The sequence below is a fragment of the Schistosoma haematobium genome, chromosome 1 (genome assembly GCF_000699445.3).
Source record: "Schistosoma haematobium chromosome 1, whole genome shotgun sequence".
Lineage (NCBI taxonomy): Eukaryota > Metazoa > Platyhelminthes > Trematoda > Strigeidida > Schistosomatidae > Schistosoma > Schistosoma haematobium.
Window position 1 is genome coordinate 14,419,030 of NC_067196.1, and position 17,897 is coordinate 14,436,926.

Consider the following 17,897-nt stretch of genomic DNA (forward strand, 5'->3'; position numbering starts at 1 on the left):
TATATTTATGTTTTCAGTAGTCATTCGTGAAAATGTGTAATTAGCCATCGCTGAGGTATCATGTACGTTTATAGCCATATAGTGAGTTGAATTTGAAGCCATAGTCCCTTATTTTACGTCGTTTTTGCAAGCGAATATGCATAATTTGTCCTCTTGGTTTCACAACCTGTTCTATTATTTTTAAATTTCTTTTGGCATACACCTTAAAAGTCCCCAGTTCCCAGTTTTTATAGTTAGGAGAAAGATTCCTATTGTATTGAAAAAGTGGTCATTACTGAACAAGTATACTTGTATTCAGATAGCTCGGCTGATGTTGAGTTAACAAAGAACTTCCATTGCTCTGACAGTTCCATAATCATAAAGTTTATGGTATTTAACTATTTCGGTCAGTTGAAAACTCGTCAATCACCTCTTTATTGTATTATTTTTGTTTTACGCCTGACTTGATTTAGTCATCTAACAATTGAGTTGAATAAAAAAGGCATGATTAAGACTTTTGAAGTTTATGTACAGATAACTGAAAGCGAGTTCTCGCTAATGGTTGTTTGCGGAAACCTAGTGAATCGAATGCATGATTCCATCCACGTGGTTGCCGCAGAATTGCAAATTAGGTATGGCCCAGTTGAATATCCCAAGTTTAAACTAATAGACAATCTAAACTCTTGGGTCGCAAAGTAAGTCTGCGATCTTTACCTATGGTCGTTGCTATCAATCAGTGCCTTGACGCCTAGTAACACTACACTTTAGAATGAGCAAGCTTTAAATAGTCTTCAGTCTCATAGACTATCAAGAGTAAATTTCAATTTAGCTAAAATTTCAGCCAGCATTGTTGAAGTGCCAGCAAATATGAGACAGATTATACCGCTATTGAAATCTCCTGAAATCGATGACCGATCGAACGGAATTGGTGTCACATTACATAGCTTACAATCTCCTTTATCATAATGAAGAGGAGTTGGAGGCAGTCGACATGTCTCTTCGACAAGGAGATACCCAAGGTATATTTGTCAGTCAGTGATTTGTTTCATACCTTTTTACTTTGGAGGTGGTAATGATAACCCAACTGATAAATAAACAGCAAAAAAGTCCACCAAATATGCTTTTAGTTATTGTGGTAAAAATCGATTCTCCGCGAAAATAAATTTTTTGGTATATATCTAGGATTCAACAAGCTGTTTAATTCTAACCGGTATAAAAGCAGACTATTCAGTGGCAATTTAGGGGAGAAACAGATCACTCGATACTTATTCAAGTTAAGGTGATTCATCGACTTTGACACATTACCTCTCATCAAGATTTTTGAGAAAGTTCAAAGTGCTTCCCCAGGTTGGTCAAAAGGTGCCAAAACGATGAATTTTTGCCTACATGCATACTAAATTTTCACAGATTTCCCCAATGCTTCTCTTGAGTTCACCTTTAATTAGGTAGAATTTTTCCCACGTTTAGAAATTTGCCACGAATTGTCTTACGTAAGTCTTAAACAGATTGACTTGCCTCGTTTCAGTTAGTTCATTATCACCTACCAGCAGTACTTATTACTTGCGATAGAACATGAGGGTAATCGCACGCTAGATCGGGTTCTGGTGACATTATTTCCTTGACACACAATCCATTTAGCTGAAAATACAATAACTGAGGTTGATATTAGCTCTGGACACTTGAATAAAGTTAATGTAAAAACCGAAATCCCAATACTTAGTTTGAACGCAGAACTAATAAACCAAAATATATTCGATTGTACCAGACTATGTTCTTCTGTATAGCTAACGAGGCGTTTTTCAGTTACTCGTGTTAAATTATATCAAAACGCAAACTCTGTGCTCAATTTAAACGGCTCTGAATTACGAAATGGAATTGATTATATCAAAAATACAAAATACCTCAAACGGTACAGCCTGTGCTGTACTGACAAAAGTTTCTCTACCTGAGGATCAGTAAAAATATTCCCGACAAGATAGGGTCATTTATCTATCTGTAGTGATTCCGAAAACCTTTACAAGCAGACAGTCAAAGGTTTGCAGTGACACACTGAACCACGCTGTGACCTAGAGCTTAGTCAAACATGACCTTATTGTCAGTCGTCCGGCAACATGCAACAGGAAATTAGGTAACAAAACATAAGTTTATATTTAAAATCACACAATAAGGGCTCAGACAAAGAAGACTGAAAAACACAAAGTTTCGTTAAAGGAGATCTGAAAAAAGGTTAAAATACAAGACCAGGAGAAGAAACAGATAAATGACATTGCTGTACAAAAAAATGATGTGGCGGGATTTTCAGCGTTTTCTTTCTGTTACAGTCAATAAACATGTGAAACATGTTAATCACATTTGTGATGAGTAGAATAGGGTGTGCACAAACATACGCTAATTTAAAAACATTAGGGATAAATAAGCCAATGAGTGACAAGGTCAAAATGTGGTTTAGGAAGAGTTAATAAATTAGGTTGTCGGAAGCTAGAATAAACCATGTAGGTTTAAAAGCCACCGACGCTGCACAATCCTCCACAAACCTGTCGGCCTCACCAGTGTACTAGTTAACACATTATACGTAGTAACCGGAACGGACATAATGGCTTTTGTATAGACAAACGACATGTGATGCAGTGAATGATTCCGGGGGAGGTTTTAATGGCAAGTCAAGACCTAAATGACTAGTCTTTAAAAGACTTCGAAATACTGGACATGCTTCTAGTTAGTGGCCGCTGGTCAAACATCCGCACGAGACTACATTTAGGTAGGCTGTGCTGGACGTCTCCTACGGCACATAGTCGGCATGGATCAAGTACTTTCAAAGGCTTTGACCATTTTCCAGTAAATATTTGAACTCTCTCATTCTTGTCTTCTGGTTTGCCCAGCCTCGAGATCTTCGATTCAAAAGGAGTTAAGACAACTATGTCTTCTAGCACCGTATATTTATGGCATTGTTAAGATTATCACACACAAGTAACCTTGTAACAGAAAGAGACAGGTGAAAAGAGCCGTACAATAATAAGAAGTCGGTAGAAATCAGTTACATAGGCCTGACTAGAATTTTTGGTCTAGTCCAGTTTGGCTGGCTACAACCGAAAAGGAGATTTGGGAATTTACGAATTTATTTCGAGGTTGACTATGGACCTTCTGGTTATGCTAAATGGTTCGGTTGGATGCAAATATGTCCACCATGACGTACAGAGGTGAGGTCTGAATTTTAAAAATGCGTTCACCCCCCAACCATCGTTTAAAATGTTGAATCACCTCCTAGTTTATGAAAAAGTTAGCTACCTTCACAATTCCGCGAGTCTGTGGCCTGTCGTATGAAATGATACTTGGAAGCTATACTTGTTTACACTGTCCGTCTGCAGATTAAGCGATTATTTTATTTTGAGGTATAGAGTACTAAGAAATGATTTGGGGTCAGAACAGTTCAGTAAACATAGCTGACGATTTCGCTGATCCTATGTGTAAAATACCCTGGTGACACACAGGTTTTCTCACAGGTTTATGAGTTCTTTGGACGTACTACTTAGAGAAGTTGGGTCCGATTGACACGTCCTTGAGATTAAGCACTCATGAAAGCTTACTTGAAAAAGATTAACAAAATATATCGAAAATGTCTTCTACATAGTATTCTGGAGCCGAGCCAAACTCTGTTCGAAGAAGAAAAAGAACATGAATTTTTTTGCTTTTTGTTATTGCGTGGTGTTTGGCGCGCCGTACAAAGTGTCCGATACTATCGGGTTGCGAGGGTGAGTTATTGCAGGCGGTCTGGTGAGGAATTAGCTCATTGTTGTTCTTTTCTGTATGGCGAATTAAATATTGTTAATATTTGCCTGCATGATTGCCTGATTTATATAACGACGTAATGCGCGTGAAAATCTTATCCTACTACTGTATTACCATGACCAGTTGTTCTCAATTCACAACGCATTATTACCTCTAGATCTTTTTGTTTCAGGACTTCTGGAAGCCGTATCTTATTGGCGCTATTTTTGGGCGAGTATTGCGCTGTGACCAGCCTACTCTTTCTATTATCAGACTTTAATCAGCCTAGATAGCAAGGTAACCAGTCTCATTACTCAATATACTCATGAATTTGATATCATCTGTAAAAAATAGTGTCTGCAGGCGAGACTACAATTTATGGACGAACCAATCAGGTTTACGATAACGGGTCTTGCGTTTTGGCGCAAAATTCATTCACCCATTTCGCTAAATGGAATCCTGGTATTATAGCTGATGTCAGTTCGTGATGAAAACCCTAAATCTAATTCCTGACCCCAACCATCAACTATAAATCATAATCCTTATTCTTCAAACTGCTTTATAACCCTCACTTACCCCTATTAAGTAGGTAGACACTCAAAGTCATTATAGCGTCCCTCAAAGGTCGTCCACAAATTATAGTCTCACCCTTTCTGAAATCGATAAATATCTTATCTGCAGACAATGCCGTATATTGTGCCGCTGTCCATTGCATTTGTGTAATTATTCCGTACGTTCTCTAGTAGTAGGCTTAAATCAGTGCTATTTGTATATAACGTGAAATAATGTGGTTAGTTCTTCTCTAGAGCATCACAAAATGTACTTGATTTATTCGAAGACGGTCACATCTAAAACCAGCATGATTTTCTTGAGTTTAGTGTTCTTGCATCCCAACAGGCCATCTTATGTTCAAACGTTGTATAACAGTGCCAGGTCTTAGGTCGGATTAATTCGAATTCGGTATAATACCTTTGGGTAATATTTTAATATATATGGAGTCGCCAATGTAATGTAGTAAACTTTAACCATGACTTCGGTTGTTTCATATACATGCAAATAATACTAATCTTATGTACAGTGGCTTTGTTTCTCACTCCCGACCGTTGTTGCTACCTTGACATGGTGGTCGGCCTTGCCTATCGTGATGAAGCAACCGAGCTATACTGGCTGGAACAACTGTTCACCAAGGTCCTACCACGTCAGAAAGGTCGGTTGAGGAGCGGTAAGACTAAAAGCAACAAACCCAAGGTCCGAAGGCGAAGTCGTACTGCTGACTGTACAGAAATGTGACAGCAGTAAGGTGTTTCCCTCGGACAACCAGCATCTGCAGTGATGCTGCCTTCCCACAAGGAGGGGTGGGGTTAGAAAAGGTCGACTCTAAAAATGTCACACCTCACCTTACCTCACGGATTTCCGTCTCCGGTGGTAAGGCCCTTTGAAGAATGGAGCTAACACGTCAAAAACCTCCCACGAAAAGGCCGTGCGTGACCGGCCTCAAGCAGTTGTCCCTTGGGCACTGCGGTCACACTTCCAGGTCACTAAGACCACCTCTAATCCAATTTCCTTTTCAGGTACCACCAGAAGAACCCTTCCTCGGTGTGGGCAACCGGGAAGCGATAACCGCCCTCATACCTCTAACAGCACTCGAGACCACTGTATTCATAATCAACCTTCCTCTTCAATTCCTATTATTCCTCCTACATCGACTTTCAACTCTAAACTTCCTCTTTCGGCTTCCTCCTCAAGTGTCACCATAGCCAACGATTCTAGTGCGCAAAACTCTGTCCCAGGTCTACTGAAACCCCGCTCCAAACTACACATTGGAGCCTTCAACGTACGCACCCTATGTCAAATCGGTCAGCAGGCTTCCATGGCTAAAACCCTAGAGTCTCGTACCATTGATGTATGCTGTGTCTCCGAAACACGCATACAGGATCCCAGTGTGGTCATTCACTTGACCTCACCTCGGCAAAACGGAGAGCCAACGAGACACACCCTCCGTGTATCTGGTGACCCGATGGCCAGCTCTCGTGGACTAGCAGGAGTAGGGATATCACTAAGCATGAGGGCGGAACAAGCACTGTTAGAGTGGATCCCCGTCAACAGTCGTTTATGTGCTGTTCGGCTAAACGGCTACGTAAGAACTCGTAAGAATAGGGACACACATCGTTGCCTTTTTTGTCGTTTCTGCCTACGCTCCCACCGACTGCAGCTCAGTTGAAGTGAAAGATGAATTTTAGAGAAAGCTGTCTGAACTTCTTCAGAAAGCTAAACGCTCAGACATAGTACTCGTAGGGGGTGACTTTAATGCTCAGATAGGTAGTTTAAACCAAACAGAAAGGGATTTAGGTGGATATTTTAGTATTCCGACACAGCGAACAGATAATGGTGATCATCTGCTGCAACTATGCTCAGACAATCGTTTATTTTTAGCAAACACAAATTTTAAGCATAAAGAGAGACATCGTCTAACATGGCGACCCCATACACCAAAACAACGATGGACTCAAATAGACCATATTGCCATCAGTCATCGTTGGAGAGGGTCGGTAGATTGTCGTTCATACTGGAGTACCTGCTTGGACTCCGACCATGCCCTAATACTGGCACGCATCTGCTTGCGCCTCACTGTACGCAAAAAAGCCACAGTAAAAAGACCCATTAGAACTGAATTGAATAGCGAGAAAACCTAAAGTAGGTTCCAGGAACAACTGAGGTCACAGTTTGGTAGTTCTGAAAACGAGGCCGACCCAGATGTTGCTTGGAAAGATATACAAACAGCTGTGGAAACAGCAGTGACATCTATCAGTGATTTAAACCACAGGGTTACAAAGAACCAATGGATTTCTTCAAGGTCTATTGCACTGATGGATTCTCGTAAACTCATCCCATCAGGCTCTAAACACAATGAAGAGCGACAACAAATCAGATCTAGGTTAAGCAAAAGTCTAAGGAACGACCGTGAGCAGTGGTGGGCAATGAAAGCAAAAGAGATGGAAAAGGCGGCGACTATAGGGAACACAAGACAGCTTTACAGACTAATAAAAGAAACTGGAACTAATAAGTAAAGTGTGAGATTATTTCGGAAAAAGACGGTACTCTCATCTGCTCCCAATCCACTTATCGACTTAGAATACGCAGATGACATAGTCCTGTTTGATGAAGACGCTGATGAAATGCAGTCTTTTTGTAGCACTAAGCAACAATGCCAGAATGTTTGGAATGCGCTTCTCTCCCTCTAAATGCAAGTTGTTGCTTCAGGACTGGCCTGCGTCAACACCTAAACTAAGGATAGGGAGTGAAGTAGTCGAACGCGTGGACGACTTCACTTATCTTGGAAGTCTGATCAACCCTAGTGGGTTGGTGTGTGACGAAATCTCAGCACGGATTCGAAAAGCTCGTTTGGCTTTTGCCAACTTACGTCACCTATGGCGAAGGCGAGATATCCGTCTATCAATAAAAGGACGAGTATACTGCGCGGCAGTTCGTTTTGTCCTACTTTACGCCTGAGAAACATGGCCATTAAGAGTAGTAGACACCCGTAAGCTACTAGTATTTGACCACAGATGTCTCAGAAATATTGCTGGCGTCTGTTGGGATCACCGGGTAGGTAATAGTGAGGTTAGACGCAGATTATTAGGTAATGATGGTAAATCAGTTGATGAGATTGTGAATCTTTATCGACTGAAATGGTTGGGCCACGTGTTACGTATGCCTGAACACCGATTACCACGTCGTGCAATGCTAACGGGTGTTAGAGATGGTTGGAAGAGAATTAGGGGTGGCCAAACCAAAACGTGACATCAGTGCTTGAAGACACTAAACTCTAGTCTGAGCCATGTTGGTAGATGCAGACTACTTGGTTGGGGTCCGCGTGACTTTCGTAACCGATGGTTGGAGACTCTTGGTGACATGGCTCAGAATCGATCACAATGGCGTAGGTGTATACACTCACTGTCTTTCCTTAAACTAAGAGATTAAAATCACTTCATATCTTTCTTTCTACTAACTAATTCTTTCTTCCTGTACTGTATCCTTATATGCAATCTTTCTCCCATATATTACCACCTTTGACCTAACCACTCCTATGAATCCGGTGTTCATCTTGCTGTGCTAATGCTGTACGGCAACCTGGACCGATGCATATATGTGCCTGGTCCTACGTTGTAGCTGACTGACTGACTTATTTCTCACACCTGATTTCACAGATGTGTATTAAGAATTACATAGTATATTTTTTGTGTGACTTCCGATTACTACAAAAGCTTTTTGTTATGAGGACATTTCCATTCGTTTTAAAGATGAACAAGCTATTGCAGTCTATTTCTGACAAGTTGAAACATTTGGAATCAATCGCAACACCAGATGCAGTAAACTATGTTGAAGCATGCCTCAAAGTACAGAATAAACAGTTGTTGCACAGAATAAAGTCGTTAAAAGAATCAGTTATTCAGCAGGAGCTACTTCTTGGATGTTAGTCAAGTTAACTAATAAGTCTTTTTACAAATAGTAAATCAACAACAACTTCATCATTTACCCTCTGTTAAGGCTGTATCCAATGGTTCTAATTTGAATGGAAATTCACTGGAAATCGGACATTTGTCCGATAAAGGATTAGTGCCGGAAGGTTAGTTTCTGTTTTTTCTCTCTATTGATCCACTTTTTCCAACGGTATGATCCTTTATGTCAGAATGTGAAAAATGGGCTCGTTTAATTTCTAGTTCTTGATTCATATTTAGGTTTATTATATTAATAACTGTCCTCGTAATATATAGTATTTAGCGTGATGTCACCGTTTTTCGCTAAGCTGGTTTACTGTTACCGGGGCAGTATTGGATATTGTTTGCTTATTAAGATCAGATACTTGAAGACGGTTACAACCTACAAAATGAATGTAAATATTGGGAATGAGACATTGTCAGTAAATATAAATTTAGTAAGTCTGAATCACTGCCACTGATAGCCTTTCTAATACTGCAGGTTTCAATGAATATATTGTTATTTTTTTCAACAATGAGACCTCTTTTCGGCGAACTGATTATCAAATATTTATGTCCATAAACATATATTTCTTCATTGGCAACAACCGAAATCATTATTGTTGTTAATAAAACTAATCTTGCAAACTGAATGTTACTGTTCAACAATGCCTCCATTTTGCTCAATGCACATGGAACCTGGCTCTTAAATGAGAACTTTTAAACTGCTTTTCCGTTTTCATTCCCCTAACGGACTTATCTACATGCAGTTGTAACACCGTGCGAATAATGTTGAGATCTTATTTTTGCTCTTGGGCTTTATGATAAACTAATTGTTTCCACCATTTTTGGAATCCGGTCGTGTTGGGAATAAACCATTTTCTCAAATGTTCTTTGTCGCGCATTATTTTCCCGATGTGGAAACTAGGCGGATAAAGTAGAGGTGGGTATTTTATTATGTGAAATAAAAAAATCCTGTAAGGGATTGATAAATGTTAGCCAGTCACAATGCCCATGGAGAAGCCTCTGGGGTCATACAAGTCAGTGTCTCGAACTAAGAAGCTATGTCTTGTTTGTTTTCACATTGCATTTTTCAAACAAGCCAGATGTAACTCCGTGGTCGAATGAAGTCGATGTTAGTTGTTCTTTTGGTTTGTCTTGATCGTTTATTGAATACTAGTCTTTTTATTTGTATTTTAATAATGAGGCATCTCTGTGTTAGTTTTCTTCATAATATTTTTATTCTGTGCTTGGCTACCTTTTTTAGTGCCGCATAATACTGACATAAAAATCTCTTCCGGAGCTAGTAATAGAACTTTTCATTTTGTGGTTTATTATAGCAGAGCAACCCAAACAGAGGACAGAGGTACAAACGGACTCGGTGAAAACTAAAAATCGGAATACCGAACGTAAAATGCCAGATGGAAAACCACAATCTGCTGAAAAGCCTGTTGATATTGGTCGTCTGGATCTGCGTGTCGGTCGAATTATAGATGTAAATCGCCATCCTGATGCTGACTCTTTATACGTAGAGAAAGTATGTGGTTTCCTATCTCATCAATTGATTGTTTTTCGAATGAGAAAAGTAATTTCCATAGACATAAAGAGTTCATCATTTGCAATGCACATATAGTGAAAGCCAGAGCGGCTTATGCCAATCTGGGCCACCTTTGGCGCCTTCGTGATGTTAGTCTGGCTGTAAATGTTCGGATCTACAACGCATCGGTGAGAGCAGTCTTGCTCTATGCTTGTGAAACCTGGCCTCTCCGAGTTGAGGATGTTAGACGACTCTGTGTTCGATCATCGCTGTCTCCGAAGGATTGCTGACATTCAGTGGCAACACCATGTCAGTAATGCAGAGGTTCGGCATCGTGTGTTCGGGCACAGAGACGATAGTTTAATTGATACCATCATCTTGAAACATCGACTTCGGTGACTTGGACATGTTCTACGAATGTCGTCTCAGAGAATTCCACGTCGTGCATTATTTGCCGACTCTGGGACTGGTTGAAAAAAGCGGAGAGGTGGTCAGTGTATGGCATGATGTTGTGGTATGAAAGAAAGCTGCAAAGGATTGGCTTCTGTCGGTCCTTCACGACTCCCTGGTTGGGGTCCGAGAGATGGTGCTACACAGTGGCTAGAGACGTTATCAGATATGGCTCAGAACAGGAGCCAGTGGCGATCCTGCTGTAACCTTCTTTTACTTTCTTCATAAAAAGTGGTTGTGTCTCCCTTACCTGAAAGATTTCTTCTGATTGTGCCTTTCCGTTCCCTCGTTACTACCACACTACCTTACACTAATCTCTTCGTTATTGTTCTCTTTTTCTTTTTGCGCTCCTTAGTTTTTTTTAATGTTTCTCTTCGAATTCTCATTGTTTTGTGTGGCGCATATATATTGGCTCTCTTGTACCAATATTCATGTGTTCAAATAAATAAATAATTCCTATCTCATCTCTTTAAATCAGCATTCATATTTTATATAAAGTGTTTAGTCTGTCCAAGCTTTGTATTTTATAACCTAAAACGTGCTTTTCGCCATTTTATTCAGGTTGACTTGGGTGGAAATGAAATACGCACTGTTGTCAGTGGGTTGGTGAAATATCTACCTATCGAGTCACTACAAAACCGAGTCGGGATATTTCTCTGCAATCTCAAGCCAGCAAAAATGCGTGGTGTTGAATCGGAAGCAATGCTAATGTGTGCAAGCTCTCCAGATACATGTGGAGTAGAGCCTCTGATTGTTGAGGGCCCAGATATACAGTTAGGTGATTCAGTTGTGGTTCCTGGATATAATCGTAAGTAATAACTTTAGTTGTCCTTAGTCTTTCAAAAGAAAATTAAATGTCACACTTAAGCTGCTGATATTTTTGACATTATTTGGTTATTTATCGTGCTTAAAATCATTCTGAGTGCAGTGACTTAGTGATTAATATTGACGCGTTTTTGTTATCATAATTACACCTAATCATTGAAGCACACATATTTGTAAATAGTACATATATCTTTCTTAACACGAACATGTACTTCACATTCTTTAGGCTGGGGTAATTCTTTAGAATCTAATGAGCTTCCGTTAGCGGCCTTAGACTGATTTGTATTGTGTATTTAGAACATCTAACTGATTAATTATGTGCTTTGTGGTATGTAATTGACATTTGTAGATATATCCTAGTTTAGTTGGACGAGTTATCTAAATTGTTTAAAACAAAATAAGTCAGGCCACCACAGAACATATGAAGTTCCGCTAAACCAAATCACATACAGTCTGGTTTGTCTTAAAAATGACATTCTCATCATACTGGTTGTTTTACAACCTTTCGGACTGTTTTTTAAACTGACTAAGCTTAATGAGGAAAGATTTGATCAGAATCAATGATTCGCTTATTTTCGGTATATATGTCCTAATCCAGGCATCCTAAATCCAAGTAGTTCTATTCTATTCCTTTTTTCATCTGTGTGACTTTCGGAGTATAGTACTTAGCTATTTTGGAAAACTTGACTCTCATATTTCTTATAGTGACTGAGAGGAAAGTTAGTGACACCCATTTCTCAAATGAACGTAGACGGGATATATTCAATTTTGGGATACCCATTTTTTGATTATGTTCAACTACTACATTTCTGTTAATTTCTGGACTGTCTTGATTTTATTTTTAATTGACTGCTTAATCAGTTGATTTTTCCGTTTTTTCAGACGATCCTGATGACCAACTTAATCCCAAAAAGAAAATTTTTGAACAAGTGAAACCAGATCTTAGAGTAAATGAAAACGGGATCGCTATGTATAAAAATGTTTCATGGACACTAAAAGGGTCTTCTCTTGCTGTGATTAAATCACTCAGGGTCAAAGACGCTCAAATAGCTTAGTTGCTAACTATACCCTTTTTAAAATATGCTAATAATTATATATAATGTTTTCGGGAATTATTTTTCTTGTTATAATCCAACTACTCGGAACTTCTGGAAGATGAGTCATAAGTAAATCCTTTAGAATTGCAGGAAGATCCTCAGTAGCAAGTAGCTTCTGTCAAATGTTGCTTTAAAATCCGGTGATATACGTTTTAATTGATTCAATTTGGTTTAAAGCATACATTTTCAGCGACGTAATATTAACGAAGAGACATTGATGTGTCATAGTTCATTTCCAAATGAAATTCAATAGGGTTTTCGCTTTTGTGAGTTTTACATTACACTTCATTTACTCATTGAGTATCATCAGAGCAGTTACATTTCCACTATATTTCAGTTATTTAGAAATTCCTATAGAATGTTCATAAAAACATTTTGACGAACAACTGCTTTCAGTAATACTTGTTGTAGACTCTACAGTTAAAAATCTACAAGTATTGTGTTACGACGGATAGCATACTAGGGAATGCACTTAAGTTTCCCGTTGATTTATCCGATGTTATCAATTGAAAATAATAGGTTTTACACCGGTCGTCTCAAGTATTAGCGAAAGACGTCGATAGTGAAGTTAAAACATCTCACAAAAAGTAAGAAATCATTTTTTTACTTATCTTTAGCTTCTCAGTCCTAATCGGTAGTTCACAATCGCACGACAAAAGTTGACACTTTCTAGGGGAGATGTATCATTAGTTATTGTAGCAATTATGATAGCAACAATTATCAATAGGTATATCATGTTACTTACTTAAGCCTGTCACCCCTAGTGGAGGAGCATAGGCCGCTCACCATCATTCTCCAACTCTGTCCTGAGCACTCCTTTCCAGTTGCTATTCATATCTGCTTTCGATTCTCGACGTGGTATGTTCGTTGTTCTTTCTCTTTTCCGTTTCCCTTCATGATGCAGTTTGGTGATTTCATCAATGTGTGTCCTATCCACTTCCAGAGTCTTCCCCTAATTTTCTCCTTATCTGTAAGCTGGTTTGGCCTCTCCCACAATAGACTGTTGCTGATGGTATTCGGCCAACAGATATTGATTGTCTTGCGTGGACAACTGTCTGTAAATACATGTACCTTTTTGATGATGTTTGTGGTAGATCTCCAAGTTTCAGGTCTATTCAATAGAACTGTCTTGCCATTCATATTGAAGATTCTGACTTTGATATTGGTTGACGGTTGTTTTGAGTTCCATATGTTCTTCAATTTTAGGAATGCGGCCCTCGCTTTGCCGATTCTCGCCTTTATGTCTGCATCAGATCCTTCAGATGGTATGTTTTCAGGTTCTACTGCTTTCCAACCCTTGATTTATCTGATGGCTAATCTAATTTCTTCCGTCGTTGGTGGAGTGTCATCTCTATTTACTGCTTCGATGTTCAGTGGATTCAATGGAGCTGGTCTATTCAAAAGTTCCTCGAAGTATTCTACCCATCTGTTCTTCAATCTTGGTGGTTGTCTTCCTTCAGTGTCCTTGACCGGTCTCTCTGGTTTACTATATTTCCCTGTCAGTTTCTTCGTTGTGTCGTATGGTTGTCTTTTAGCTTTTTCCGCTGTCGTTGCTAGATCTTCCACGTATTTTTGCTAGTCGTGTCTAATGCTTTTCACTTCTTTGCTTCTGTGTATTGAGCTTGTGCCTTAACTTTCTTTGTTCTTGTTCGACTGTTTTTGATTGCTGTCTTCTTGCTCATCCTTGCTTGAGTCTTGTCTGGGGTTTCGATGGAGGTCTATTTATTATGATGATGCCTCTTGCGGACCAGCACATTCTGACACGTTTAAGTCAGCATTTCTTCAATCCCTTTCTGGTTGTCCTCCTTAGTAGTTTCTTCTTTCAGCAGATCCTGTAAGGCTTGGAACCTGTTGTTGAGAATTATCTTGAATTCGTTGAGTTTGCCAGTTTCTCTTATGAACGCTGTACCGAACCTTTGTAATGTTTCTCTAACTCCGCCTGGAGCCCCTCTGGGACCATTGCCGGCTCCGAGCCCGGACAAAGGAGGAGGGTTAGGCATGGGGTTAGCGATTACATCCCGTAGAAAACTAACTGGCTAAAAAGTCGCTACCCAGAAAAATAAATGTTTCTCTAGTTGTCCACCACCAGGTGGTGGTGTAAAGCTATATCAGTCCCTCTCCGGGTTCTCACGTGTTCCATTGATCTTCTGAATTTTTTAGTGATGCGAATATGACCGATCTTATTCCCTGTAGTGTGATCCGATTGGACTCGTGTCATTGTGTATGTGTTTGTGTACGAAAGTACTGCCGCCTACAACCAACTTGTTGAATGCACATAGGTTTACAAATCTGTCACCATTCTCGTTTCTTTCTCCCTGTCACTCCATGTCATCCCATGATATCTTCATAACCGTTTATGTCCATTCCGACTTTGGCGTATAGGTCTATCATCAGGAAGTGAGATCCTTTCCTGGGCACTTCTGTATGATCGATTGCTGCCTCTCGTAGAACTGGTCTTTATCGTCTTCATCGCTATCATTGGTGGGCGCATAACACTGGATAATATCCATTGTAATCCTCTCGTTTTCGCTATGTTTGAAGCGTTTACGAGTTCACGTAGTCTGCGAACGGAACAAAAACTTGTGACCAAAGACCAATATACTAGCTATTCCATTGCGTCCCAGCCCCGCTAACTAGAGAGAGAAGTCAAAGTCCGGACGGAGAAGTATAATCCGCAGAAACACGAGGGGTAAGAACAGACAAACCAAAACGTATGTATACAGCACAAAACCGTCCCTGGAGAGAGTTACAATATAGCATACTAAAAGGCACAAAGGACCAATAGCGTCTAGGATCCCCCAAGTTGGAAATACGACATGAAGGTCAAAAGAGCGCTTTTGACGCGAAAACAAAGAAATTTCAATCTTCGGAATAAAATTACAAAAGTTAGGACCTTTTCCAAGTGCGTTCTGAGGATCTAACGTCCCCAAAAGTTTTGAAGATTAGTTTGATATTCCTGGATCCATTAGCTTCTTTGGACAGCATCATAGGAAATCCCTGAGTTTGTGGAGCAGTTTATTCTTTGTGACTAGAGTACAAAAACATCTTTCCCGAATCTACCCTTTCGCTTTCGTGTCAACTTCCACAAATTCTCACCATCGTATTTTAAAGGTTTCGTAATTAGAAAGTTCCATACACTCGACATAACTAGCTGTACTATATACAATACAAGTCATCTAAGTTTGTGAACTCCTCTGAGACCGTAAGTCATGAAGCGTCATTTCAGAGAGGTTGGATTATCTTGCAATCAATTGAATCTTCATTCCACTACTGTCGGTGACTCAGTGTATTGAAGATACAATCTACTACCATTTCGTGTAATGAATGATAAATTTAGATTTGAAGTGATGTGCCATGAGATGATACGCCAAAATTATTAGTTCAGATGCATCATTCGTAAAAAAGGAAAATAAAACTACACTATTGAGAATCGGCTACAAATCTAATTCGACGATAGCTTAGTTTCTCGAATTTAAGTACTTAATTCTATGCAAGGATCTATACAACTATTAAAATATTCAACATAAGAGGCGAAAGCTACCGATACTTATGATGCCGTATATGCAGTCTGTAAAAATCTGGAATGACTTACACAGTCATTCTGATCTCATACTGTCAACGCCATAAAATTCCTCTTTCTTTTATAAACGCCAGTCATAATCTGGATATTTAAATAAGGTTACCTAGTGTGAGTCTGTACTTGGCGAATCTCTCATGCAATGAATTACATTCACAGGGACGTCTTCGTCTTACTGTTATATGTGGCATGTTCAGGCTACTTGCACTAGCTGTTACAATGAAGCTCGTTATCTAGCATTCATTGGTAATGGCCGTATTAGCGGTCAACAAATGATTTCTTTAAATAAGAGTAAATATATAGATTATTTAACACTATTTACCCTCCCGAAATTTCAAGATATTTTTCTAATTCAGTTCTGTTCTCGATTTTGTCTACACAGGAGGAGTGTGGATATGTGGAATAACATGAGTTATCATACACACCTCATATATCCATGTTTAGTTAACTAGATTTCAGATTATTTCTAGCATCGGTCCTCTTTTAGTTCCACTTATTATGAGCAGAGCTTTCAGCATATCAGGTTACAAATAATATTTTAGCTAGGCAAAACTCCATAACCATAGACTTCTTCCCAATAATAGTGAAATAAGTTTTTTTTGGGATGAAAATTAGCATTATAATTATTTGACACTTTATCAAAGACCATGAAAATTTCTCATGTTCGCCATGGGACCCATCTTCTCAAGCATTTTAGAAGTTACCGAGATGGCTTGCTTACCGTGAAGTCTAGCAACTTTCTTGTTTTTTGGTTATACTACTTTTCTGTCAAACAACTTCAAATCCTTTTTCATCATCCAATGACTAGTGGGCATGTATGATTTGAAAAATTAAACACTAACAACAAACCGAAGATCAGTGTGAACACGCCTAGTCTGTTTTGCAACTCCTCACTTACAATACATATTTCCTGGCTTTTTGTGGTGTTTGTATGAACTAATGATTCTTTTGTACTTGATGGCTGCCTGATTTTGAATACCAAATACATCACGTTCGTTTGTGCTCATCTAGTTCCATTTGGTGTAAATTGTACTACTTCGGGAATTCCTAAGTAGTATAATAATTCAAATACTTCTTATTATAACACTTTTCAGCTGAAAATTTTGAAAAATTTCCCTTTCTACACGAGTCAAACTCATTATCAACATTCGGATTACACTAGACGTATGTCACCACGAATATACTACGTTTCTTCCAGTAGGCCGATTACACTGCTCAAAGTATATGCAGACGCCTCGTCCCGTATAACTTCATCTAACAGTTTCCAAAGAACCCAACGTCTTAAACTCGCTCAGCTTTCAAAAGAAGACACTGATCTTCTGCACGAATTATTTTCGACAACCTAAAAAATGCGTATTAAACAGATGGTAACCTGTAAGGAAACCTTATTATGTGATACACCTGCAGGTAGGCATCGTCCAGTCGTTCCGAAACGTTAGTGAGGTTACATCTTCAATACGTTGCACAAACTTTCTCATTTATGTGTTCATGAAACCATCAAGCTCATGGCAGAACGATTTTACTGGCCTGCTATTTATAAATACTTGTACCTTCTTGATGATGGTTATTGTAGTTCTCCAAGTTTAAGCTCCATACAGTAGATCTTTGGTGCCTTAAGGTGACCCTCGTGCTATTGATAGAAGAAACCAGAGAAGTAGTGAATAGGTCTTTATTTCGATCTTCGCGCAGTCACAGTGGAGCGTGGGATTATCTGTTCAGACAAACAAAGGCTCTCAACATTCAATATACGATAATAGGGAATATAACGCTTATAAAAAATAAGGAAGTGAATGAATACTTGAACAATACTGTTTTAGCATATGCTTGGTTGTTTGGGGTCAACTCTTAACCAACCAACCTGAGCTGTTACAGATTTTCCTTGACGTTCGTATTGAAGATTCTCAGTTTGATATTGGTTGAAAGTTGTTTTGAGTTCCACATGTTCTTCAATTGTTGGAATGCGACCCTTCTTTGCCAATCTTTACACAAGCAGGCTTAAAAAATTCGCTCAGTTAAACTTGTTCCCACTCGACCGCGATGAACTGATGGTTTTGCCCAGTTTACCCTAAAACATAGTACACTCGCCTTTGTACATCGCGACTCACTTCGACGACTTCTCGAAACGGCATACAGCGGACCCTTCGAAGTTCTTCAGCAGTGATCTAAGTACTATATCGACGTCAAAAGTG

At 39.2% G+C, this 17,897-nt stretch overlaps 1 protein-coding gene across 1 annotated transcript; it reads left to right on the forward strand.

Moving 5' to 3' along the window:
• The first annotated feature begins 3,680 nt into the window (after positions 1 to 3,680).
• On the forward strand, positions 3,681 to 14,501 carry AIMP1 (Aminoacyl tRNA synthase complex-interacting multifunctional protein 1). The gene is made up of 7 exons (XM_051210850.1): positions 3,681 to 3,728; positions 3,938 to 4,041; positions 8,046 to 8,217; positions 8,255 to 8,371; positions 9,563 to 9,759; positions 10,771 to 11,017; positions 11,917 to 14,501. The coding sequence occupies exons 3-7, from the start codon at positions 8,046 to 8,048 to the stop codon at positions 12,087 to 12,089; spliced, it is 906 nt and encodes a 301-aa protein (XP_051073211.1). The 5' UTR covers positions 3,681 to 3,728; positions 3,938 to 4,041; the 3' UTR covers positions 12,090 to 14,501.
• Positions 14,502 to 17,897: the final 3,396 nt, after the last annotated feature.

Bases quoted from the DNA above. Each gene is read 5' to 3' on its own strand.
- AIMP1 (XM_051210850.1), top strand. From the start codon at position 8,046: ATGAACAAGCTATTGCAGTCTATTTCTGACAAGTTGAAACATTTGGAA. The intron at 8,218-8,254 runs GTTAGTCAAGTT...TTTTACAAATAG, and splicing joins GCAGGAGCTACTTCTTGGAT to TAAATCAACAACAACTTCAT. The intron at 11,018-11,916 runs GTAAGTAATAAC...CCGTTTTTTCAG, and splicing joins TGTGGTTCCTGGATATAATC to ACGATCCTGATGACCAACTT.